Source organism: Zingiber officinale, chromosome 1A (genome assembly GCF_018446385.1).
Source record: "Zingiber officinale cultivar Zhangliang chromosome 1A, Zo_v1.1, whole genome shotgun sequence".
In the NCBI taxonomy this organism is placed as follows: domain Eukaryota; kingdom Viridiplantae; phylum Streptophyta; class Magnoliopsida; order Zingiberales; family Zingiberaceae; genus Zingiber; species Zingiber officinale.
In genome coordinates this window covers 117,907,991-117,928,430 of record NC_055987.1, presented here as the reverse complement: position 1 = coordinate 117,928,430, position 20,440 = coordinate 117,907,991, and the positions used below count along the sequence as shown (strand labels likewise).

General features: G+C 35.8%; 3 protein-coding genes across 3 annotated transcripts; 2 read left to right on the top strand and 1 right to left on the bottom strand.

Annotated features, from left to right (window-relative positions):
* Positions 1 to 1,327: 1,327 nt before the first annotated feature.
* On the bottom strand, positions 1,328 to 4,015 carry LOC122029303 (40S ribosomal protein S15-like). The gene is made up of 5 exons (XM_042588241.1): positions 3,894 to 4,015; positions 3,657 to 3,808; positions 3,501 to 3,558; positions 2,356 to 2,490; positions 1,328 to 1,634 (listed from the first exon to the last, which is right to left on the bottom strand). The coding sequence occupies exons 1-5, from the start codon at positions 3,894 to 3,896 to the stop codon at positions 1,521 to 1,523; spliced, it is 462 nt and encodes a 153-aa protein (XP_042444175.1). The 5' UTR covers positions 3,897 to 4,015; the 3' UTR covers positions 1,328 to 1,520.
* A 145-nt stretch (positions 4,016 to 4,160) lies between these two features.
* Positions 4,161 to 8,123, top strand: LOC122029297 (pentatricopeptide repeat-containing protein At1g62350-like). Its single transcript, XM_042588227.1, has 2 exons — positions 4,161 to 4,564; positions 7,587 to 8,123. The coding sequence occupies exons 1-2, from the start codon at positions 4,208 to 4,210 to the stop codon at positions 7,962 to 7,964; spliced, it is 735 nt and encodes a 244-aa protein (XP_042444161.1). The 5' UTR covers positions 4,161 to 4,207; the 3' UTR covers positions 7,965 to 8,123.
* A 2,999-nt stretch (positions 8,124 to 11,122) lies between these two features.
* Positions 11,123 to 12,157, top strand: LOC122002098. Its single transcript, XM_042557157.1, has one exon. It carries the CDS (start codon positions 11,123 to 11,125, stop codon positions 12,155 to 12,157), a length of 1,035 nt encoding a protein of 344 aa, XP_042413091.1.
* The last annotated feature ends 8,283 nt before the right edge of the window (positions 12,158 to 20,440 follow it).

Here is a 20,440-nt window from a genome sequence, read left to right as displayed (position 1 = left end):
ACATATGAAGTGGGCCTGTTGACCCGTGAGTTGGGGCAGGCTAGAAAAATTATCATATTTTTTTATTTTTTGTAGAGAGAAAATCAGAAGGGAATGAACCTAATTTTTTAAAACTTTGTTGATTAGAAAAATGGCCAAATCTCTTTTTTTTTTTTTTTTTCTTTTCTAAATTGTCTAAGGGCGCCCATTTTATTTTATTTTATTTTAAATAAAAAAATACACCCCATCCTACCTTAAAATGACACAATTATCATCTAATCCTATTCTTATTATTATTCTTCCAACATATTCCATCTCACCTTAAAATGACACAATTATCATCTAATTCTATTCTTATTATTATTTTTCCAACATATTCCATCTAAATCAATCGGGTGTGTTATAGCAGCTATGAAATTATAACAGCTAAATATGTTATAGCAACTATAGTGGGAAACGGTGATTATCTCGCCCCTAACGCCTCCTCTAGCTCGTCCCCAGATCAACATGAAAAAAATAAATCACGGATGACGGTTAGTCTTGAGCAATTGAATAGCGTATGGGGAGGATAGACACCCGACTATTAGTTGAGATTTGACCTCCAAATCTCAAGGTGGCAACACTACCATGCACTAATCGACTGTCTATCCTGAGAGGACAACAATTATAATTTTATAGATGCTACAACTATAACAATTGTAACTTATGATTGTACAACTATAATAATTGTAGCTTATAAATGTAGTTATAATTTTATAAGTGCTACAACTATAATAATAGATACGACAGTTATAACATGAAAAATAATCTTAATGAAGAGAACAAATTCCTCAAATCCTAAAAAAAAAAAAATACTTTAAATGACTTTTTTAACCTAACACTAAGCATTTCGAAATACACCTAATAACAAATATATATCTCTATATAAATTTTTAATTTAATATATTATATATTTCATGATTCAACCTTAATCAAAGTTAAATATATAATATTTACATTATAACAATTATAAGGAAGAAAAAAGATTAGCAATGCAAAAATAAAGAGGAAAAATAACTCACAACAGGCTACAGCAACTGACATACCAGGTGCGGTATGTCCAAATAAAATTTATATTTATTTATTTATTTTATTGCTTTTGTAACCAAAAAAACGTGTTCACCTGCTAAACTTAACTTGAAGAGGAAAACCATTAACCGGATCATTATTAAACTTGTTTAATTTTTACCATCTCATATTTCTTAAACTTATTTCACAGAAAAGATTCTTTAAGAAAAACAAAACTAAAGGAAAATGATCCAACTAAAAGCGAACAAAAAATTCCACTACCAATACTTGCTAAAGAAAATGAGAAAAACTGTGCCAGATGATAAAATTCCATTCCAAAATCCAAAGGCCAACAAAGAACACTCCACATGTTCAAAGCAAACAAAAACATAATTGAAAATGTATGCTAAAAGTTGCTAAAATGTTTTAATGAGCTCGAATAAAAAAAACTGGGCAAGGAGAGTTCTTCGATGTTCTTCAACTGAGAGAAGCAGTTACTTGAGTGGAATGAACCTGGAGGAGTGCGTGGCACCAATACCTGGCCTTCCGTGCTTCACAGGTTTGTATGAGATGGAAAACTCCGCCAAGTAATGGCCTATCATCTCAGGCTGTTGACAAAAGAACGATTGATGATCAGTGGAACAGCAAAGCCAAATCCAACCCTATCATTTGTCCTAGATATTCTATTAAGCAAGGATCCTAACAAGTAACAAGCATGTCAATACAATCCTCGAGACTTAAAATGTCCATAGAAATCTACCTAGTGTTACACAGTTATTCAATTTCTTCCATTTTAGTGCCATCAAACATCTACCGATGAGTGACACATAAATGCACACAGACAAATGCCCCCTCAAGCGGAGTAGCATGGACACAAGATATTATGACTCAAGAACAAGAATCTAAGATATGAATCTATGTTTGACACATAATTTGCTAAATGTGAGAATAAGAGGACTTGAAAGAAATGGGACACAGTAAAAGAATGGAGCCAAGATTAATATAGTAATATACACAATGACTAATAAAAAGAGTCCGAATCAGTGACTCGTGAGTTTTTTTCAACTACTTTCCTTTCTCTTTTTTATTCCATAAGTTGTACCGTTTTATATTAACCATGAGCTTGTGTCCTAGACATGCCTAGTGGCTCATAATTGAGTCAATGGTGGCCAATATTTTGTGCAGTATGCAGTTTGTTTGACATCTAGATCTCTGGAAACGTCAAATTCAATGTAAAACAATTTGTCTCCCAGGTAAAAGAAATAGTATAATGTAAAACAAACCTACCAAGTTCTTCTAATAGTACAAGTCACAAGTTGAAGAAGTTACCTTGATTTCAACCTGGTTAAAGGTCTTCCCATTGTAAACACCAATAATGCTTCCAATCATTTCTGGAACAATTATCATGTTCCTAAGATGTGTCCTCACAGGTTCTGGCTTCTCCCCAGGAGGAGCATCACGCTTCTGCAAATTCAAAAATGATAACATATAAAAAAACATGTATTAACTCAAGAAAGGAAAACAAGTTGGCACAAGCTGCACAAATTTATCTGCATAAATTTCAAGAGGAATATAAATATCAGAAATAATATTTACAATAATGACTAGCAAGAACAATGTTTAACTCCTATATTCAGAAAGAAAGCATTTGTACTCATGGCTTATAGTGCTACACCCTACAAGTAAAGGATTGATTTAATGATTGGATGTAAAAAAACAATTTAGACATAATATTCATCAATAAATTCACCACGTGAACTTTCTCATGATAAAAGACAACTGCATAAAGGAGTAGTTTAATATGGTATGACCGAATTATGTAGTAAAAAAGAAAAGTATCTTTCTGCATCAAGATCAAAAAGATCTCACCAAATTTGGCTAATATAGATAGATGTATGCAAGACAAAAGTGTGTAGCTGAAGCTAGTCAATTAACAAGTCTGAGCATTTACTATTTGGCGTTTATATTTGTCCATAATATTTAATAATGTATAAATCCACCTTAATTGGTTTACACTTCCATTTAGAATCAAATAAAAATAAACACAATGTAACTATAAACCCCTAAAATTCTTCCCACTTGTGTTTAACTCAAAAAAAAAAAAAAAACTCAACACAACAAAGTATAATCATGTTTTACACTCCATACAGTCTTGCTTGGTATAAGTCACAAGTTGATATGCTAATTTGAACTAAAACAATTTAAATATGATCCAAACGGCAAAATATCCTCATATAAAATGCATCATATCTCAAAATGAAACACTCATCTGATTGATATATAAAGAATTTGCAATAGTCAAAATAAGCTATAGACTCCCTAACCTATAAGAACAATAGTTGACATCCAACAATAGATTTAGAATACATGTCCATCTACATCAATTATGCTTTCAACTATTTCCTCTAGCCAAAGAATTCAGCATACTGTAGCAAAAATTGCATAAAGGCAAGAGATAGTAGAAAATCAATTACCGCCTTGCGAAGCTTCTTAATCAGAGCCATAGGCTTCCTCTTCAACCCTCTCTGGAACCTGACCGCGTCGCAGCCACAATAAAATCACATCAAAAGGAGGAACAAATGGAACGGCTCCACGCAAAGGACACCAAATGAGGAAAATGAAATGCAAACCTTCTACGAGCACGCGCGCCGAATAGCTTGACGAGTTCATCGAGGCCCATGTCGAGGAGCTGGTCGAGGTCGACACCGCGGTAGGAAAACTTCCTAAAGGTCCTCTTCTTCGGATGCGCCCCTCCGACGTCGACTGCGTCCGAAGCATCTGCCTACAAAGCCGAAATCAATTTCACTCAGATTGCGGAATTGCTAAGGATCAACTCTACAAGATGCAAAGAGGCAAAAGCAATCAACCATCTTCACTGAACTCTTCTTCCTCTTCTCCGGTTAGGGTTCGCAGCGGACAGCGGCGGCAGATCTCAGACGATACTTTGCTATGGTTAGGGTTGGGGATCGCAGGGATGTGCATTTAATATGGATTTGGATTAGCCTTGGGTCATGCATTCCATGGCCCATTAAGACTGTGTCTAAGCCCATTAAACTGTTGAGTTCATTTAATGAAGCCAACAGAGCCCATCTGAGACAATTGGGCCTGACCGGTCCACGTTTCTGTTAGCTTATGGCGGAAGACGTGGAACTCGGACGATTGCGCATTTTTGGGGCAAACGATGAACTTGTCGTCGCAGCTTCGCCTACAGTGTACATGGAATCCTCAGGCACTGGTCGACGGGCATCCTTGGCCCTCGCCCCCTCCGAGATCGGAGAAATGGCACAGAGCGGCGGCCTCCATCGTCACCACTACCACGATGAGAGATCGGGCCAAGAATCGCAAACCCAACCAGAGAGGCCGCTACCTCAGCATCGAGGCTATACAGGCCGTGCAGGCTCTCAAGCGATCCGGATCGGTCCTCGGCGACCCACTGGAGCGCGTCCTTGCCTGTAAAGTTCGGCGATTGATCAAGGGCGACATGGTCGCCGTCCTCCTCGAGCTCCAGAGTCAGAGGGAGGGACTATTGGCGCTCAAGGTTCTTCTTTTGCCCCACCTTTTCGTTTATTCGATCTCATCTTATCAGTTTGTTAGGGTCGGCTCTGGTGTTGGGACCAATTTAGGACTCCGAATTCGAGAGCAGTGTCGAAAAGCTTTGCTTACTACTCAATAAATATGCCTGTTAATTTTAGGGCAACCTTGAATTACTTCTTGAATTTTATACCGGATAAAGAAGATTTGTAATTAGCTCTTCAAAATTAAGTTTAATGTCATCCACAGCATTTGTTGAGATTTCCCAGCATTTGTTCTAACTGGAGTTGAACTAACGACTGAAATATAACATAAGTTGATATGGTCAAAACTAAAACCAAACTGATTTTATAAAATTCCGTTTCACCTTTTTCCCTAGAGTTTCTTGGTGTAACTTATTAATTTAATTCAACGATGGTCGTAGCTTTATATGTTGTCTTTATTCTTATAAATTGACACTGAAAAACTCTTCTAACCATCCTTTTTAGTTCTAAAATTTTATTACATAGTTTAGTTAATCAAAGTGTCTTCTTTCAGTAACTCTTTCAGACTTCAAATGCCATTAGGATAATTTGTTTGAAATTACTCTAACCCCATTTGATTTGATGTTACAAAAATTGGTTTGTGAACGTATCATAATTTTTCGTCATGAAAGCTTTCTGTTGCGTGGTCATCAAATATTTAATGAAGTACAGTTTTTGATCTTTTAATTTCTTTGTCATCGAGAAGGATATTTTCATCATTTGGAAATATAATATCCTTGTAGCTTACCGGTGTAGTTATGACTAACATTGTTTGTTGGCGACAATTACTTTTATTTCCATCTCTTGTTCTATGAATTCCCATCAATTTCTTTACCTAGTTTAAATATATTTCTCTTCATTTTGAAATCATTGATAGTTATATAGTTCCAAACTTTGCTATACTTGCAATTTAGGGCTCGACGTTAGTTATTCCATGCAAAAGTTTCTTGTTTCTATAATTTTCTTAATCATTGAAGGATTTGAATAATAGTTTCTTTTTGCACTTCCCCACATGACCATCACTTTCTATATGTGATACCTCTCACGGATCGTTCAAACATTTTATTTTCTATTTTTCATTATGTTCTTATTTTAGATTGACTTGTGGTTAAATCCTATTTCCCTATTGATTTAAAACAAGGAAAAGGAATTTATGCAAATTTTAAATTTCAGATTCTAGTTTTGAGTTGTTTGATAACTATTCTAATTTGGTTTGTTATTTTTGAATTGGTAATCAATTTGTGAAATTATTGTATTTTTCCAATTTGCTTAGTCTTCATTAGGATAGTTACTAGTGTGTAGTAGTCCTTGTGCTCTAGAAATCTGTAGTACTAGTCTGTATACTGATTGGCATATGTATGAAAATATTGTCTTATCAATACTTAAACAAGGTGAATTCTTGAGGTTTGGTTTGGTGAACTTGTCATTATGTCTATTCACATAATTAACACTGTTTTCTAAGAGTAAAAAGTATTCCTATATATATGGGTGCATAAGAATGTTGTGTTATGCCTGGAATACAATCATGAAGTTGAAAATACTAGATATTCCTAAAGGCATGCCATCAGAAAAACTTTCTTGACCAATAGGATAGATCAAGAAAACCGCAACGCTGCAACAGGAGCTGAATATGCAACAGCAATCCAAGGATGCATACCCAAATGGAAACTTAATTCCCACTCACGACCCATGTAACAAGCTACACCAAGTAAAAAATGTAGAACAATTAACTCGTAAGGACCACCATTGTATAACCACTCATCAACGGATGTTGCTTCCCAAATTAGGTAAAAATGCAAACCTATAGCTATAGGAGTAGGAATAATGGCACTAGAAATAATATTATTTCCATGAAGTAGAGAACCAGAAATTGGTTCACAAATACCATCAATATCTACACGAGGGGCAACAATGAAGGCGATAATAAATATGGAAGTTGTGGTTAATAAGGTAGGGATCATCAAAACACTGAACCATCCAATGTAAAGACGGTTTTTAGTGTTGGTTATCTAATTGCATAAGCGACCCCATAGGCTTGTACTTTCGCGTCTCTCTAAAATTGCAGTCATGGTATGATCTTGGTTTATTCAATTTATTAAGAACTCTCAAGCATATGTATTAACTATTCATAGTTATGAGTTAGAGAATAGCAGACTTGTTATCTAACAGTATAACACTGTTTATATGTCAATGTCAACCAATATCAACTGAACTAACGTATATCCATCTTATATATCTATGACTAAATACAAAAAATATCTACGACTAAACAATTTGTAAATCAAGTGAATAAAAAAATATTTTTTTTTATTTTTTCTATGGGTAGCCCGGGACTCGAACTCGGAACTATTTGGTATAATAGGTAATAAATCCCTCCTCAAAATGTGCATGCATTTTTCATTGTACACGACTTTCCCTATGTATACATATAAAAAACATCCCAAGAAGAAAGTAAAGTGCAAACAAGAATTTTGACTACTCAGTTGATTCAAGCAGTACACATGAGCATTTCAGAATGATAATTCTTTGAATATTTTTTCTCTTGATCTATAGTACATATACAATGCCTCATGAGGATATTTTTAGATACCAACAATTGGACTTTAAAACTACAGTTGGTCATATGCGCCAAAATCAATGAAGTGTATACTTTTATTTCCCATGGCACATTTATGATCAAGCAGTGGTGCTTAGAGGTTGGAGCATGATTTATATAGTTAATGAAGTCCATAGATTGATATGAAGGAATAAGATATTTTGCTTGGTGACCATAATCTTTGACTGTAATTTAACAAATTATTTCCTTTGTCATTGTCAAGTATATTTGGTGTCTTGGAGAAATGTTATCTCCTAATAACATGATTTATTTTGCGAGCCATTTTTTGGTCATATCTCTCAGTTTTTGAGTTTCCAGTATTTATCCATTGGTTAATGGGTTTTTCTGAAACTATATTTTAGATTCATGCTGAGCGCTGAGATAATACTAGAAATGCTATTGTCTGCTAGGTATTTGAGGAGGTTCGCAAGGAACATTGGTACAAACCCCAATTATTATCATACAATAATATGATCGAACTACTTGCATCTTGTAGTTTACCTGAGGAAGCCGAGCAGGTGTTCTCGTATCTAAAGACGGAGCATTTGGGTGCTGATACTGAGGGTTTTAATTCACTCTTGAAGACCTTATTGGAGTTTGGTTTTATAGCTTCCGCCATGGACTGCTTTCGGTTGATGAAATTGTGGGAGAGCGAACCTGATGAATCGACGTATTCAATATTGATCAACGGCTTGAAGGCTAAAGGAGAGACAGATCTTTCTATGTCGATAAGACACGAAGCAGAGCAACACATGGGCGGGTCGTTGGAGTTTATAGTGCAGAACTGAGAAATGCCTGTACTCTTGAGCTTAAGAGGGCGTATTCAATGTTACTTTTAATTACTTTGAATGTTACTTTTAATTCCTTTGACTTTTATAGATTTTAAAAATCTAAGTGTATTTAATCTAGATTTTTATAAATTTTATAGAAATCTAGTGGTATTCAAATTAGATTTTTATAGAGTTGTAAAAAGTCACATGGTATTCAAATTTGATTTTTTTAAAACTCTATGAAAAATCTTTTAGGTTAATTCTTTTAGAATTCTTTGGATATAAATTTAACTAATAAAAGCTCTACAACATACTTGGTACAACTTTAAAAATAAAATAAAAAATCCTCCTAACCATTGAAATTTTCTATCGACTTCAAATTGTTTTAATTTTTGTTACGAATAAGTCCTTTCTCTTCTCACTCTTCGGTCTTATCCTTATTCAACCTCTTAGCAGCTTACATCAACCTTTCGGCGTGCATTTCATACAAAGCTGAGAGTCCTTTGAAACACTGTTTTCCGACGTTATAACGACAAAATAATGGATTGAAATGGACGGAAGGGAATGATAGCCGCTTGCAGCCTTTTCTTTGACGATGGTAGCTCACGGCGGCAGGCTATGGGTGGAGAATTTTCTCCGGTTGCACGTGATGGGAAATAATGAGGAGTGTCATTAGGTGAAGCTTGCAGTGCGTCGGAAAGAAGGAAAATAAATAGAAAAATTGTTTGAGGCGGTCGGTGATGTTTCCGTTGACTACTTATGAGCAGGTCGAAGTCTAAGTCGATTTGGACAGTGACGCTGTCCGTACAGGGAAGAGAAACTTGAGACCTTATGTTTTAATATAAAATATATATTAATAAATAAAATTAATTCTCAACTCAATTAATAGGTAATTTAATAAAATCTAATGAAATTAAATCCTAAAAATATTCTATAAAATTTATTTAAATCTTAAATATTTTTAGATCAATTTTATATATTTATATTTATTTATTTTAATAATATTATTACTAATCAAAATAATAATATTATTATTAATTTTATTACTAATCAAATATATTAATTCAACATTTTATTAAAAATTTGACCAAATTAAAGGGTTACCAACATTTCATGATAATTTAGATCAAATTTGTATATAAAAATATTTAAAATTATTATAAAAAGTTGAAAAAAAATTATCGGCAAATATACTATTTATTATTTTATTAAAAAATAAATTTAATTAGGTATAGGTTTTATTAAAAATAAATATACTGCGAGATCATGATTCAAGATTTAATACATCCCTTTAAATCTATAAGTTTTCATAAAATTTATAAATATCTATAAAGTCTTGTAAAAAATTTTATAGAACTCCATAAATTTTTTTTCATAACTATATAAGATTCTATAAAAATCAATAAAAATTTATTAACTCCACAAAAATTTATTATTAAAAAAAAAGTCAATAAAAATCATTCAGTCTATTGATTGAATACACCCCTCTAATACATATAAGGGACTGCTACAAAACATTGTATATGATCATTAAAAAAAAAGTTTATCATTATAGCATAAGGAACTTACAAAGCATTGTAAGTTACTTATGCTATAATTTCCACTTGAATTTCATTCTATGAAGGGCTGTTGTTGAAGTTTGGAAGTTCCACTGTCATTATTGTATGACTTTTCTTTCTGTAATATTGTAACTTCTAATTTGCTTTCCATTACCTTTAAAATTAAATGTGCCCCAAATGGATCCTATTGAGCTACCCGTATAACAAAAAGGAAAAAGGAAAATGAAAAAGAAAAAGAGGAGCAGTACAATTATTTTTAGGGTGCATTTAGTTGAGAGTTATTTTTGATAATCTTGATTATCCATTCAAAATTATCAATAAAAATTTTATTTGATTTAGGTAATCGATGATTCTCAATTAATGTTCCATGTCTGACACGTCAGCAAAAAGGGCATGCAATCAGGAATCGGAAAACTGAGGTTTTTCTTGATTCCGGGGCTAACGTTTTTTTTTTTAATCCAAAATACTCTCGGATAAGAGAAAAATATGACAAAAAAGAAAAACGTAAAGAAAAAAATAAAAAATTAAATAAAAAAATTTTTAAAATGAGAAAAAAAATAAAAAAATAGAAAAAACTTTTTTAAATTTTTTTTAAAAAGTAAAAACTAATAAAAAAGTTAAAAAAATATAAAAATATAAAAATGTAAAAAAAATTAAAAAGATTTTTAAAAAAACGTAAAAAAATAATAATTAAAATAAAATAAAATAATAAAAATTAATAAAAATTAAAAAGTTAAAAATTTTAAAAAAATTAAAATTAAAATTAAAAAATAAAAATTAAAAAATTAAAAAAATTAGAAAAGTAAAAAAAACAAAAAAATTTAAAAACATAAAAAAAAACAAACAAAATAAAAAGTATATATATATATGTATATATATAACATGAAAAAGAAGAAGTAAAAAATAAATATAAAGTTTAAATAATAATAATAATAATATATTATTATTATTATTATTATTATATATAGTTGGTTTTGTAAAATATTAAATTAGGTTATTCATTAAAACCTTTAAACAAATAAATTTTTGTTGCATTACCTAAATTGAACCAAATAATATTTGGTTATGTTTTATTCCCTATAATCTTAGTTACATGATTATTAGGTAATCACATAACCAAATAATCAATATTATACATGATAATTTGAACCAAATGGAGATATTTGGTATGATTTGAGATTTTCTCAAATAAAAAAAATTCCGAAATTGGAATTACCTTCGTAGCATTTATGCCCTCTCCTCTTTTTTTGGAGTTGCCTATATGAAGTGTATTAACAACACTTAATCTTGGAAAGTGATTTTCATAAGCAATTAGTCGAAATAAAGATACAGAGGACCCAATATATTAAATCAAACTCCTTAATTATGAGAAATTTTAACAACAGTTTGGACAATCACGTTTTGCCATCTTAATTGGGAATAAAGTATTTACGATGCTTTCCAAAAATACATTTCAAAATTTAAAATCCGCGCTCGATCGAAAGACAGAGAGAAATAGCTTTAATAATGTTGTTTTTAAAATTAATTGATGCTTTAAATATTTATGGTGTAAAACCCTAACTTGGAGTCTCTCTCTCTCTTTCTCTCTCTCGCCTTCATTGCCTTCCGATTTCCACGATGAAGGCCTCGATCAAGTTCAGGGAGGATCGCCCTCCCCTGGTTCGCGCTAAGGTCCCCGTTGGCATTCTCGGCATCTCCTTCGTCTCCGGCGTTGTGGCGGCCCCCGCCGCAGACGGAGATACTTCCAGCGATCTCCGCCTCGACCTCTCCACGGCCTTTCGCGCTGGCCCTTCCCTCCGCCTCTCCTACCGCCCCAACGACTCCGGTAACCCGTTCTCTCTCGTCTTGAAGACCGGCGTCGGCGCTTATGGTTCCCCGTCCGCCGATTCATCCTTCTCGATGTCGGCCGAGTTCGGTCTCCTCGGGCCCCGTCCTACCTTCTCCCTTCTCCTCAAGCCCCGATTTGGGGATTTCTCTCTCCGGAAGTCCGTTTCTGCCGCCCCAGCCGTGGCAGTGGCTCCGACGACGGTGTCCGTCAAAGTCCAATCGTTCGTCGACGGTCAGAGTGTTGAGAGGCCGTTGGTGGACTTCCCCCAGACGACCAACGGGTTCCATTCTTTCCAGAAAGGGAGCGGCTTTCCTTTAAACGTCTCCGCCTCCACCTTCGGCAGCACTCTGGGCGGGATCAACGAGCTGCTCTCCGGGGTCGAGGTCAGTGCGAGGAGCATCATCTCGCTGCCTAGTCGCACGGCCGTCCATTTCAAGTGGGGATTGAGAGTTCCTCCGGAGTTCCGCACTGCATTTGAAGGCCCGACGGCCGGAATTTCGGTAAGAAAGCTACCACTCCTCGTGATAAGCAAGATTTCTGTGGAACGCAGCGGCGTGAAGACAAAGGAGAAGAAAAATGCTTGGCCATCCGAAACAGCGGAAGAGCTATGTGGGCATCTGAGGAAGGAAGTGGAATCTCTGCAAGCTGGGACTTTACAGCTTCGGAGGATTATGGACGATGTCCGTGCCGAGCTTAGAGATCAGAAAGCAGCCCCCCTGATGACAGGGAAAGACCAGGGGAAGTCATTAGCTAAAGCTTTGAAATCCGTGGACATGAGCGAGGAGCCATTAGAAGCTCAACGATCTGCTATTGCCCATATCTGAGATCATGCAAGCTACAGAAATAATTTGTCTATCTTCTTATCTTATTTCATAGGTTTGCAGTTGTAGTCACATAGTAGTGGCATTGCATTTTGATGTCGATCGTCCTTGAAAGTGTTACTCCTATTTACAATAGTCTCTCATTTGCTTGAATCTATATTGCTTTTGGCATGGAGTTTGTCTGGACATACTGAATCTGTTTTGGATTGGAATGTATTGGAAGTAAACCAGAGATTGAATGCACTTCTCATCCTTGGTTAATTTCAAGAATGTTGGATTTTAAAGTAACTGCCTGATTTCACTACTTAAATTGTGTTTTTAGTGCTAGATAGACCTCAGCTTCTAATTCATTACCCACATTAGGAGGCCATGAAGGCTAGTCGATGCACCTGATCTCACCTGCACAAACAAGTTCTGCTTTGAAGTGCCTGCAGCATAATGCAGACCTCTGGCCGCTCCAGGGATTCGTATTTAAAATTCGAACTATAGTTCAATTATTCAAACCAAACTCACATTCAAATTTTGAATGGAATTTTTATTTTTCAAATTAAAATATTAATGTTTTTATATTATTTATTTGCACTGCAGATTAGACTTTTCACTTTCCTAGAATTTCACCGGCTAACCTCTTATGTCTTATAATATAGCGATAAGATTTTTTATTTTTTAAAATATATTTTTATTGTATAAATATCTTTAACCTCATTTGATTAATAGTCGAATTAATTTATTTTCTTCTCATTAATTAAGTAATTAACCGTTGATCCCTTAACGCCATAATCCTGATCATTGTTTTTAATTTTAATTTTTAATTTTGACATTAGATGACATGTCGGTGTTCTTTGGCAACGGTCAGATGGGATGCTTTGCCTGACCTATCAATGACGGTAGTCGGCTACAGTGAAAAAAAAAAAAGAGGTGTGTTTGTCTCTAGTATCACCGTCAATCCGTTCCATTAGCCTCTAGGTTTGATCCTTCGATCTTAATATTATGTTTACTTGGAAGAGCGGAAAACAAAATAAAAAAAAAATCCGAAGTGAAAAAGTTTTCGGCGTTTACTTTATTAAAATTTTAAGAGGGAATAGAAACACAATCTATCAACAAATAATTTTAAAATCAAAATTGATCACTTTAAAATCGGACGGAAAGTAACAGATGAAAAAAACATAATGCATGTATCTTTTTAACTTATAAAATTATATATATATATATATATATATATATATATATATATATATATATATATATATATATATAAAATGTTAGCCTACGGACTTTTATTTACGGAATGGTACAGACCATCCGTCACGTCATTTTTTTTTCATAAAATTTTTTTCTTTTTCCTTCGTTCTCGTCGAACCGAAGCAACTCACCGCGCGCCTCCTCGCGCGCCCGCCACCCGCCCGGTCATCGGCCATCTGCCCACCGCCAGCGGCCTCCGGCCACCTGGACCCACCCACACTATAGCCCAGAGGGTGAACTCGTCAGGGATCACGGCATGGATTCCGGCTGTTGCCGCCTGCCCATCGTTCTCGCCGAACCGAAGCAGCTCACCGCGCCTCCTCGCTCTCCCGCCACCCCGCCCCGCCGCCGGCCATCTGCCCACCGCCAGCGGCCTCCGGCCGCCTAGACCCACCCACACTATAGCCCAGGAGAGCAGATCCTCTGGTCCGCAAAATTGCGGACCAGGGGATGGTCCATTACATAAGGATCCTTGATTTAGATGGATCCCATTTTTAAATAGATGGGGTCCATCCAAATCAAGGGTCCACATCAGTGGACCATCCCCTAGTCCGCAATTTACGGACCAGAGGATCCCTACTGTAGCCCGGGAGTGAACCCGTCAGGGATCGCGGCATGGATCCCGTCTGAAATCCGGCTGCAATCGCGCCAGATTGGGTTCCTTCTCATTCTCACACTTAGCGATCACGCCCGTGTTGGGCAAGTGATCGGATTCAGGCGCCATCGCGTCCAGATTCCGGTGCCATCACGTCCAGATTTCGGCTCCATCGCGTCCGGATTCTGGCGCGATCACGTCTGTATATATATATATACACGTGTACCCTTTTTAACTCATAAAATTACACCATATAACTAAAAAAATAACACATGTATCCTTTTAAACTTATAAAATTATACCATATATCCAAAAAATAATAGCTCATTTACCCTTTTTTTAGTTAAAAAATTACACCACATATACTTATCTTTCTCGGTCAAGATAAACAAGCATATAGAGGAAGAAATTTTTTTCCTTTTTATTCTCTTTTAATACTCCTAAATTTATTTCATCTATCCATCATCCATTTCTTCCATTTCTTCATGTAAACATAGCATAAATCATAAACTCTCCATCCGTTTAAAACCTCAGTTATGGTCGTAGGATTATGTTAATTGGTAACAGTGCTCTCGTGAGTGGATGACTAACTAATATCATCTTTGTTGCTCACAGTCATTTAGGAATTTTAAAAAATATTTTAGATATTTGAAATTAATTAGGCGCTGTGGTAGGAAGGAAATAAAAATTTAAAAAAAAAACCTATGAATTATTTTTTCATGTAAAAGTAATTTCTCATTTCCTCCCAATCATAGTTTATATAATCACCATGATAAAAAGTCATATGTTTATTCCTATAGTCCCACACTATCCATCCCATGATTATTTGTAAAGAAAAGTAAATTATGGATGATTTTTTTTTGCCTTTCAAATAGTTGTTATTGTATGGGGGACGACAAGAACTTGGCACGCATTTCACTATTAAGAATTAACTTCTAGACCTCTTGATGGCAAGACCCCATACAATGACCATAGTTTATAGAATCATGATCCTACATAGACAGTAGCAGATCCAAATAAAAATTTAATGGGATGCTCAAAGAATGAACTAAAAAATATTTCTTGATATCAAATAAATATATCAAAAATAAAAGTATTGAATTGATAATCATAATGATACATATATAAAAATATATGCATACCAATAAAATAATTATTTCTTGACACTTGAACTACTAGTACTAGTCTAAACATAAAACAAGAGGAGATAACTGTATCATACGAGTGTTCATCTGTTGAAAATGTTATAAAATTTGTTCATTTTCAATTGTGGCAAAAATATTCTTCTCAATGGATACTACCAAATTATCATTCATTCACTCATCCCCCATTCTATTATGCAAATTAGTCTTGATAATTTTCATCGCAGAAAAAACCCTTTCAACAGAAGCAATTGCAACTGGTAAAACCAATGCTAACTCAGATCACCAATGAAAAAATTGTATTCTTGTCAGTTTCAACCATCTTTTTAGAAAGACTTCCCAAATCTTCAATCATAAAAAATTCACCTCGTACATTTTGAATGTAAGTCTCAATTTGGCCCTCAAGTATTACATGACCAATCAATGAAAAGTCCTTCAGATAAAGTTCAGTAAGGCGTAGTAGCTTACCAATGTCAAATTAAGAAAAGAGTCTTTTGGATCTAAGTAAGCAATACAAGTAAATACTTTGTACTTGATTTTGAAAAACGATTATTCATCTCTTGAACTATCATATCAAGAACCTAATATTGTAACAATAAAAAAGTGATTAAAAACACTATTAGAAAATTAAATTCAATAAATTATTTAGAAATAATATCTCACAAAAAATTTCAACATGATAGTGATAACAAGTAGTAATCATTTGCCCATTACATCTGCTACGACCATGAGTTCTCATATTTTCTTCCATATTCGATGTTGGGATCATATGGTTACTATAAAACATATGGTTACTATAAAATTTGTTGACAACATCCAAAAAATTCTCCCATCCTTCCTCTCTCAATTTTTGTAATTAAACTTTTATCATTTAATCAAACTAACCGTCAGTACAATGTTTTAATCCTTTTGTTTTAAGGCAAGCGATAATTTATTTATGATTCCTAATAAAGATTTCATTCTATGCATCACAAACACAAATTCATAACTCTTCATCTTATCAATCAAACTAGTGGCGATATCATTATTATCATCGTTAGTACCATTATCATACATATTTTCAAATACTCGTAAAATAGAAGTCCACGTAGACATCAAACGAACAATAGTCATATAATGTGAACTTCAACAAGTACACCTGCTCATTTTAAACTGATTTCCTTTTTTTCCTTTAGCATTAATAATAACTCCTTTCTCGAAACATTTTACAAATCTGTCATGTTCAAGTTGTCTAAACTTGTCTTTTTTTACATGAAGCACCAGTAATATTCACAATTATAGTAACATATTGGAAGAAATCATTTACAATTCGATTGCTTTTAGCAACTGCAATAACAACTAGTTGATGTTGGTGAGCAAAATAATGGACAGACATTGCAGATGAATTTTCCTTTAATATGAAAGCCTTCAATCTATTATACTCACCTCGCATATTTGAAGCTTCATCATATCCTAGACCCCCCAATCTTGATAATGATAACTTATGTTTTGTGAACAATTCATCAATAGCCTTCTTCAAAGAAATAACAGAAAGTGTCAGATACATGCACAATAGTAAGAAATCTTTCAATAACACATCCATGTTTGTTCACATATCTTAAAACAAGTCACATTTGTTCTTTAACTGAAATGTCTCGACACTCATCAACAATGAGAGAAAATATATTATCTTTTATACCATTAAGAATAACATTTGTGACTTTAGCGGCACAAGCCCGTGTTAAATCTTTTTGAATTGTTGGAGACTTCATGTGATTGTTTCCAGGGATATTCTCATTCATTGTCTTAGCAACCTCGCCATTTCTTTGGATATAGCACTCAATCAATTCAAGGAAGTTACCTTTATTTGAGGAACTTGATGACTCGTCATGTCCACGAAAAGGTAAACCTTGTTTCAAAAGAAAGCGTGTAACATCCAAAGTTGTCGTTAATTGAGTGTGATATGCAACCTCCATTTCACGCCCCTGTGCTTGTAGCAAATGTGACACACTTTGTCATTGATTTTGAAAAGCCTCAAATTGTGTGTCTTGCATCATTATAGCACTAGCTACACCACCAGCATGCATATTAAATATTTCTATTGCTTTTCTCCAATTATTCATCCTTGAATTAGTAAATGCCTCATCTTTAGCTCGACATTCTCTATGAGAATTTTTAAAGAGATAGCACCAAAAACAAAAAAAACTATATTTTTAATATGCTGCACTCTAACTATGAAAATTTTTTAACCCAAGTAACTAGGAAACATTTATGCTCTTTACCAAATTGTCTTTGGGAATAAATATAACCAAATGGTTGGCAATATCCTCTAATCAAATATTCTCTTTGAATCTGATCTCTAATTGAAACATCAAATTTATTAATTGGTTTGTGTAGCCCTGGGTCCCTAACAACATCATCCAGGTTGAATTCAACACGAGAATATTTTTTTCTTACTATTTTCTTCCTTCGAAGACTCAATATTTTGTTTAAAAATTTTCTTCATAACCTATGTTAGTTCATCAAAATTATTGAATTATTAAATAAAAATAATATGCAAAATAAATAAACATAACACGTATTATGTGTAAAAAAGAGTCACAAACTCACAATAAAATAACATTATTCACAAATAAATACCTTTCAATTCCAAGGAAGAGGTAAGGGCCAAGGCTGGAGGCTCGGCAGACGATGACTATGCGCTGACGTGTTGTGGCAGCAAGCAAGCTGGTAGAGGCACCGCAGCAACACCAACACAGGCTACAGTAGGCAGCAGCAGCAGAGGCAATCACTATAGCCTGTGGCAGGAGGGTCACGAGTGAGGGGGCACTGGGCAGGTAGGCGGGCCACTTCCAGGCACACCGCAGGCAACCGGGCGAGCAGGTAGGCAGGTGGAGGCAGGCAATACTACACCAAGCGGCACTACGGTAGGCGGTAGTCGAGGTGAGCAATTGAGCAAATGTTTGAATTAGGTTATTGACATTTTTTTATTTCCTTCCCAACTTAAACATGTGTCATTAAAAAAAGTAAAAAAAAAAAAAAGCAACGGAAGAGTCGTCTTCTTCTACGACTCTTTTGTTTCTTTTGCAGCAGGGAAAATGTGTGCACTAACAGGCGATAGTGACTGTGAGTCTGCGATGTTGAACGATGGACGGTGCTGCTCGAGCTCATCTTCCTCCTTGCGACCTCGCCCCTTGGACTGCAACTTGTAGGTGGAGCGCATTGTCGGGAGCAACGGGGTGCTTCCACACACCTTTGCCTCTACCATTGTACATAGGATTGTGATAGAGCTCACAGTCCTTCCCCAAAAAAGTGAAAGAGCTCTCATTAGTCGTGGAGGGTCGGGAGGTTTAGTGAGAGAAGTTCCAACTTCTCTCTAGGATTCTTGGTGCTCCGTTGGTTTTCTTTGCGTGGACAACCCTCCATCATGATCGGCGGAGGTCTCCTTCCTCCTCACTAGTAGGACGAGGCTCATACTCGCTGTGGGTGTCTTCCACAACCTGTGGAGGGCTTTTTGTGGTGGTTTTGAGGCTTAAACAGTAAGGTAGGTGACTATATAGTTGATTTTCCATCATTCTAGTGTCAAACGGTAGTTTTTTTGCAACTCCGGCTAACTGCTCCAGCTCCGGCCATATTCTCCAGCCATGGTCGGCCCTCCCCTCCACTCAAGTGCTACCAAGTGGTTGGGGGAGGTTTGGAGGCTGCTAACTCATCTAAGGTTTGGTCAAAGACAACAAATGCCAAGGGCTCTCATTGGCCAACTTAGGTGGTGAAACATTTTCCAAGGTACAGCTGGTTTCCTCTTCCTTATAGCTAAGGGAAAGGGGAAGAGCAAGAGGCACTCTAGTCAAAATGAGCCTATGGAGGTGGCAAATGAATATGAGGTGGCAAATGAAACATCCTATGTGGCAAGCACAAGTGGACAAATCGGGCATTGCTGAGTTGGACGAACATGTTGATGTGGTTAAGGAATCTAATGAGGTGGCCACCCCACAATGTGTAGAGGCTTCTCCTCAGCCACCACAAGCCCAAGGAAACCCTCCACCACCACCACCACTGGTGGAGGAGCTAGAGACCTTGCCGGAGGTGCAAGAACAGAAAGCTCCGGTGCCTAACACTCTGCCAGACTGAAGGAACGATGCTGTGACAAGGAGAGGACTGATCAACCACCAAAGGATCAAGATTGGGTTGGACTCTTCAAAAATAATCACAAAACTAAGCTTGCTATGAATCTAGACCAGTACAAAACAAAAGGAGAAAGATTAGCCTTCCGGTTTGAAGACATAGATAATGTGGAGGATGCAATGGGGTTTTGTTTGATTGGATGCTTCATGGGTCGTTATCCGGGCAAAGATGGAGTCCGATACATTTGTTCCAAATGAAAGACACCTCACAAATTCTTCCTACACAAGAGTGGTTGGGTTGTGTATAAGTTTGATAAAAAAAAAAGACCGCCAAAGAGTTTTCCAAGGAGGACCTTACTTTGCCTTTGGTGTTCCGATGTTCTTGAAGATAATGCCCAAGTGTTTTCTATTTGATGAAGATGGACGGTTTGTGCTAGCATGGATACAAATTCATGTCCTCCCACTAGATTGTTGGAGCCAATTTGTGCTAAGCAAGATTGGATCAGAAGTTGACAAACCATTGTACACCGATAATTTGACTAGGACAAGGGAACGCTTAGAGTATGCAAGACTTATGGTGGAGATTCCGGCTATTAGTGAACATGTTTATGAAGTCCCCATCACCCTACCTACTAGTGTTCAAGTGGATTTGAAAATCATATATGAAATGGTCCCGAATTTTTGCCAGACATGCAACAAATTGGGTCATCAATCGGAGAATTGCCAGGGAAAGGCTACATCAGTTGAGCAACAACGAAACAACCCCCAAACTGATCCAAATGTGCAAGGACATGGGAGACCAAGATCTCAATCAACTAGAGGTTGCGGGAGGACAAGAACAAGATATTGAAATCGTACAAGGCAACAATGGCGACCAACGCAACAAGGGCTAAATGTTGAGGTGTCGGTTGATCAACAAGAACTTGCAATTATTGTTGTGAACATCCCTATACCAGTGGATATAATTCTTCCCAATTGTGAGCATGAAGCCCACCAAGGAGATGATCAAATGTCACAACAACAACCCCCTCAAGAGGTGGAAACCAATGAAGAGGTGCCTAGAGAAATCGTGCAAGTGCAACCACTGAATGTGGTCCAGTAGCCGACAATTTCATGTGAAGGGAGCTCATTCTCCTCCTCTATTTCTTCCTCCACGACATCACAAGAAGATTAGGAAGCAAGTGAGACTATTCATAAGGTATCA

Excerpts from the sequence above, each read along its gene's own strand:
- LOC122029303 (XM_042588241.1), bottom strand. Across the intron at positions 3,559-3,656 it reads GGCGCGCGTGCTCGTAGAAG|GTTCCAGAGAGGGTTGAAGA; the intron begins GTTTGCATTTCA and ends CGACGCGGTCAG. Across the intron at positions 2,491-3,500 it reads TTAAGAAGCTTCGCAAGGCG|AAGCGTGATGCTCCTCCTGG; the intron begins GTAATTGATTTT and ends TTGAATTTGCAG.
- LOC122029297 (XM_042588227.1), top strand. The coding sequence starts at position 4,208 with ATGAACTTGTCGTCGCAGCTTCGCCTACAGTGTACATGGAATCCTCAG. Across the intron at positions 4,565-7,586 it reads AGGGACTATTGGCGCTCAAG|GTATTTGAGGAGGTTCGCAA; the intron begins GTTCTTCTTTTG and ends ATTGTCTGCTAG.
- LOC122002098 (XM_042557157.1), top strand. The coding sequence starts at position 11,123 with ATGAAGGCCTCGATCAAGTTCAGGGAGGATCGCCCTCCCCTGGTTCGC.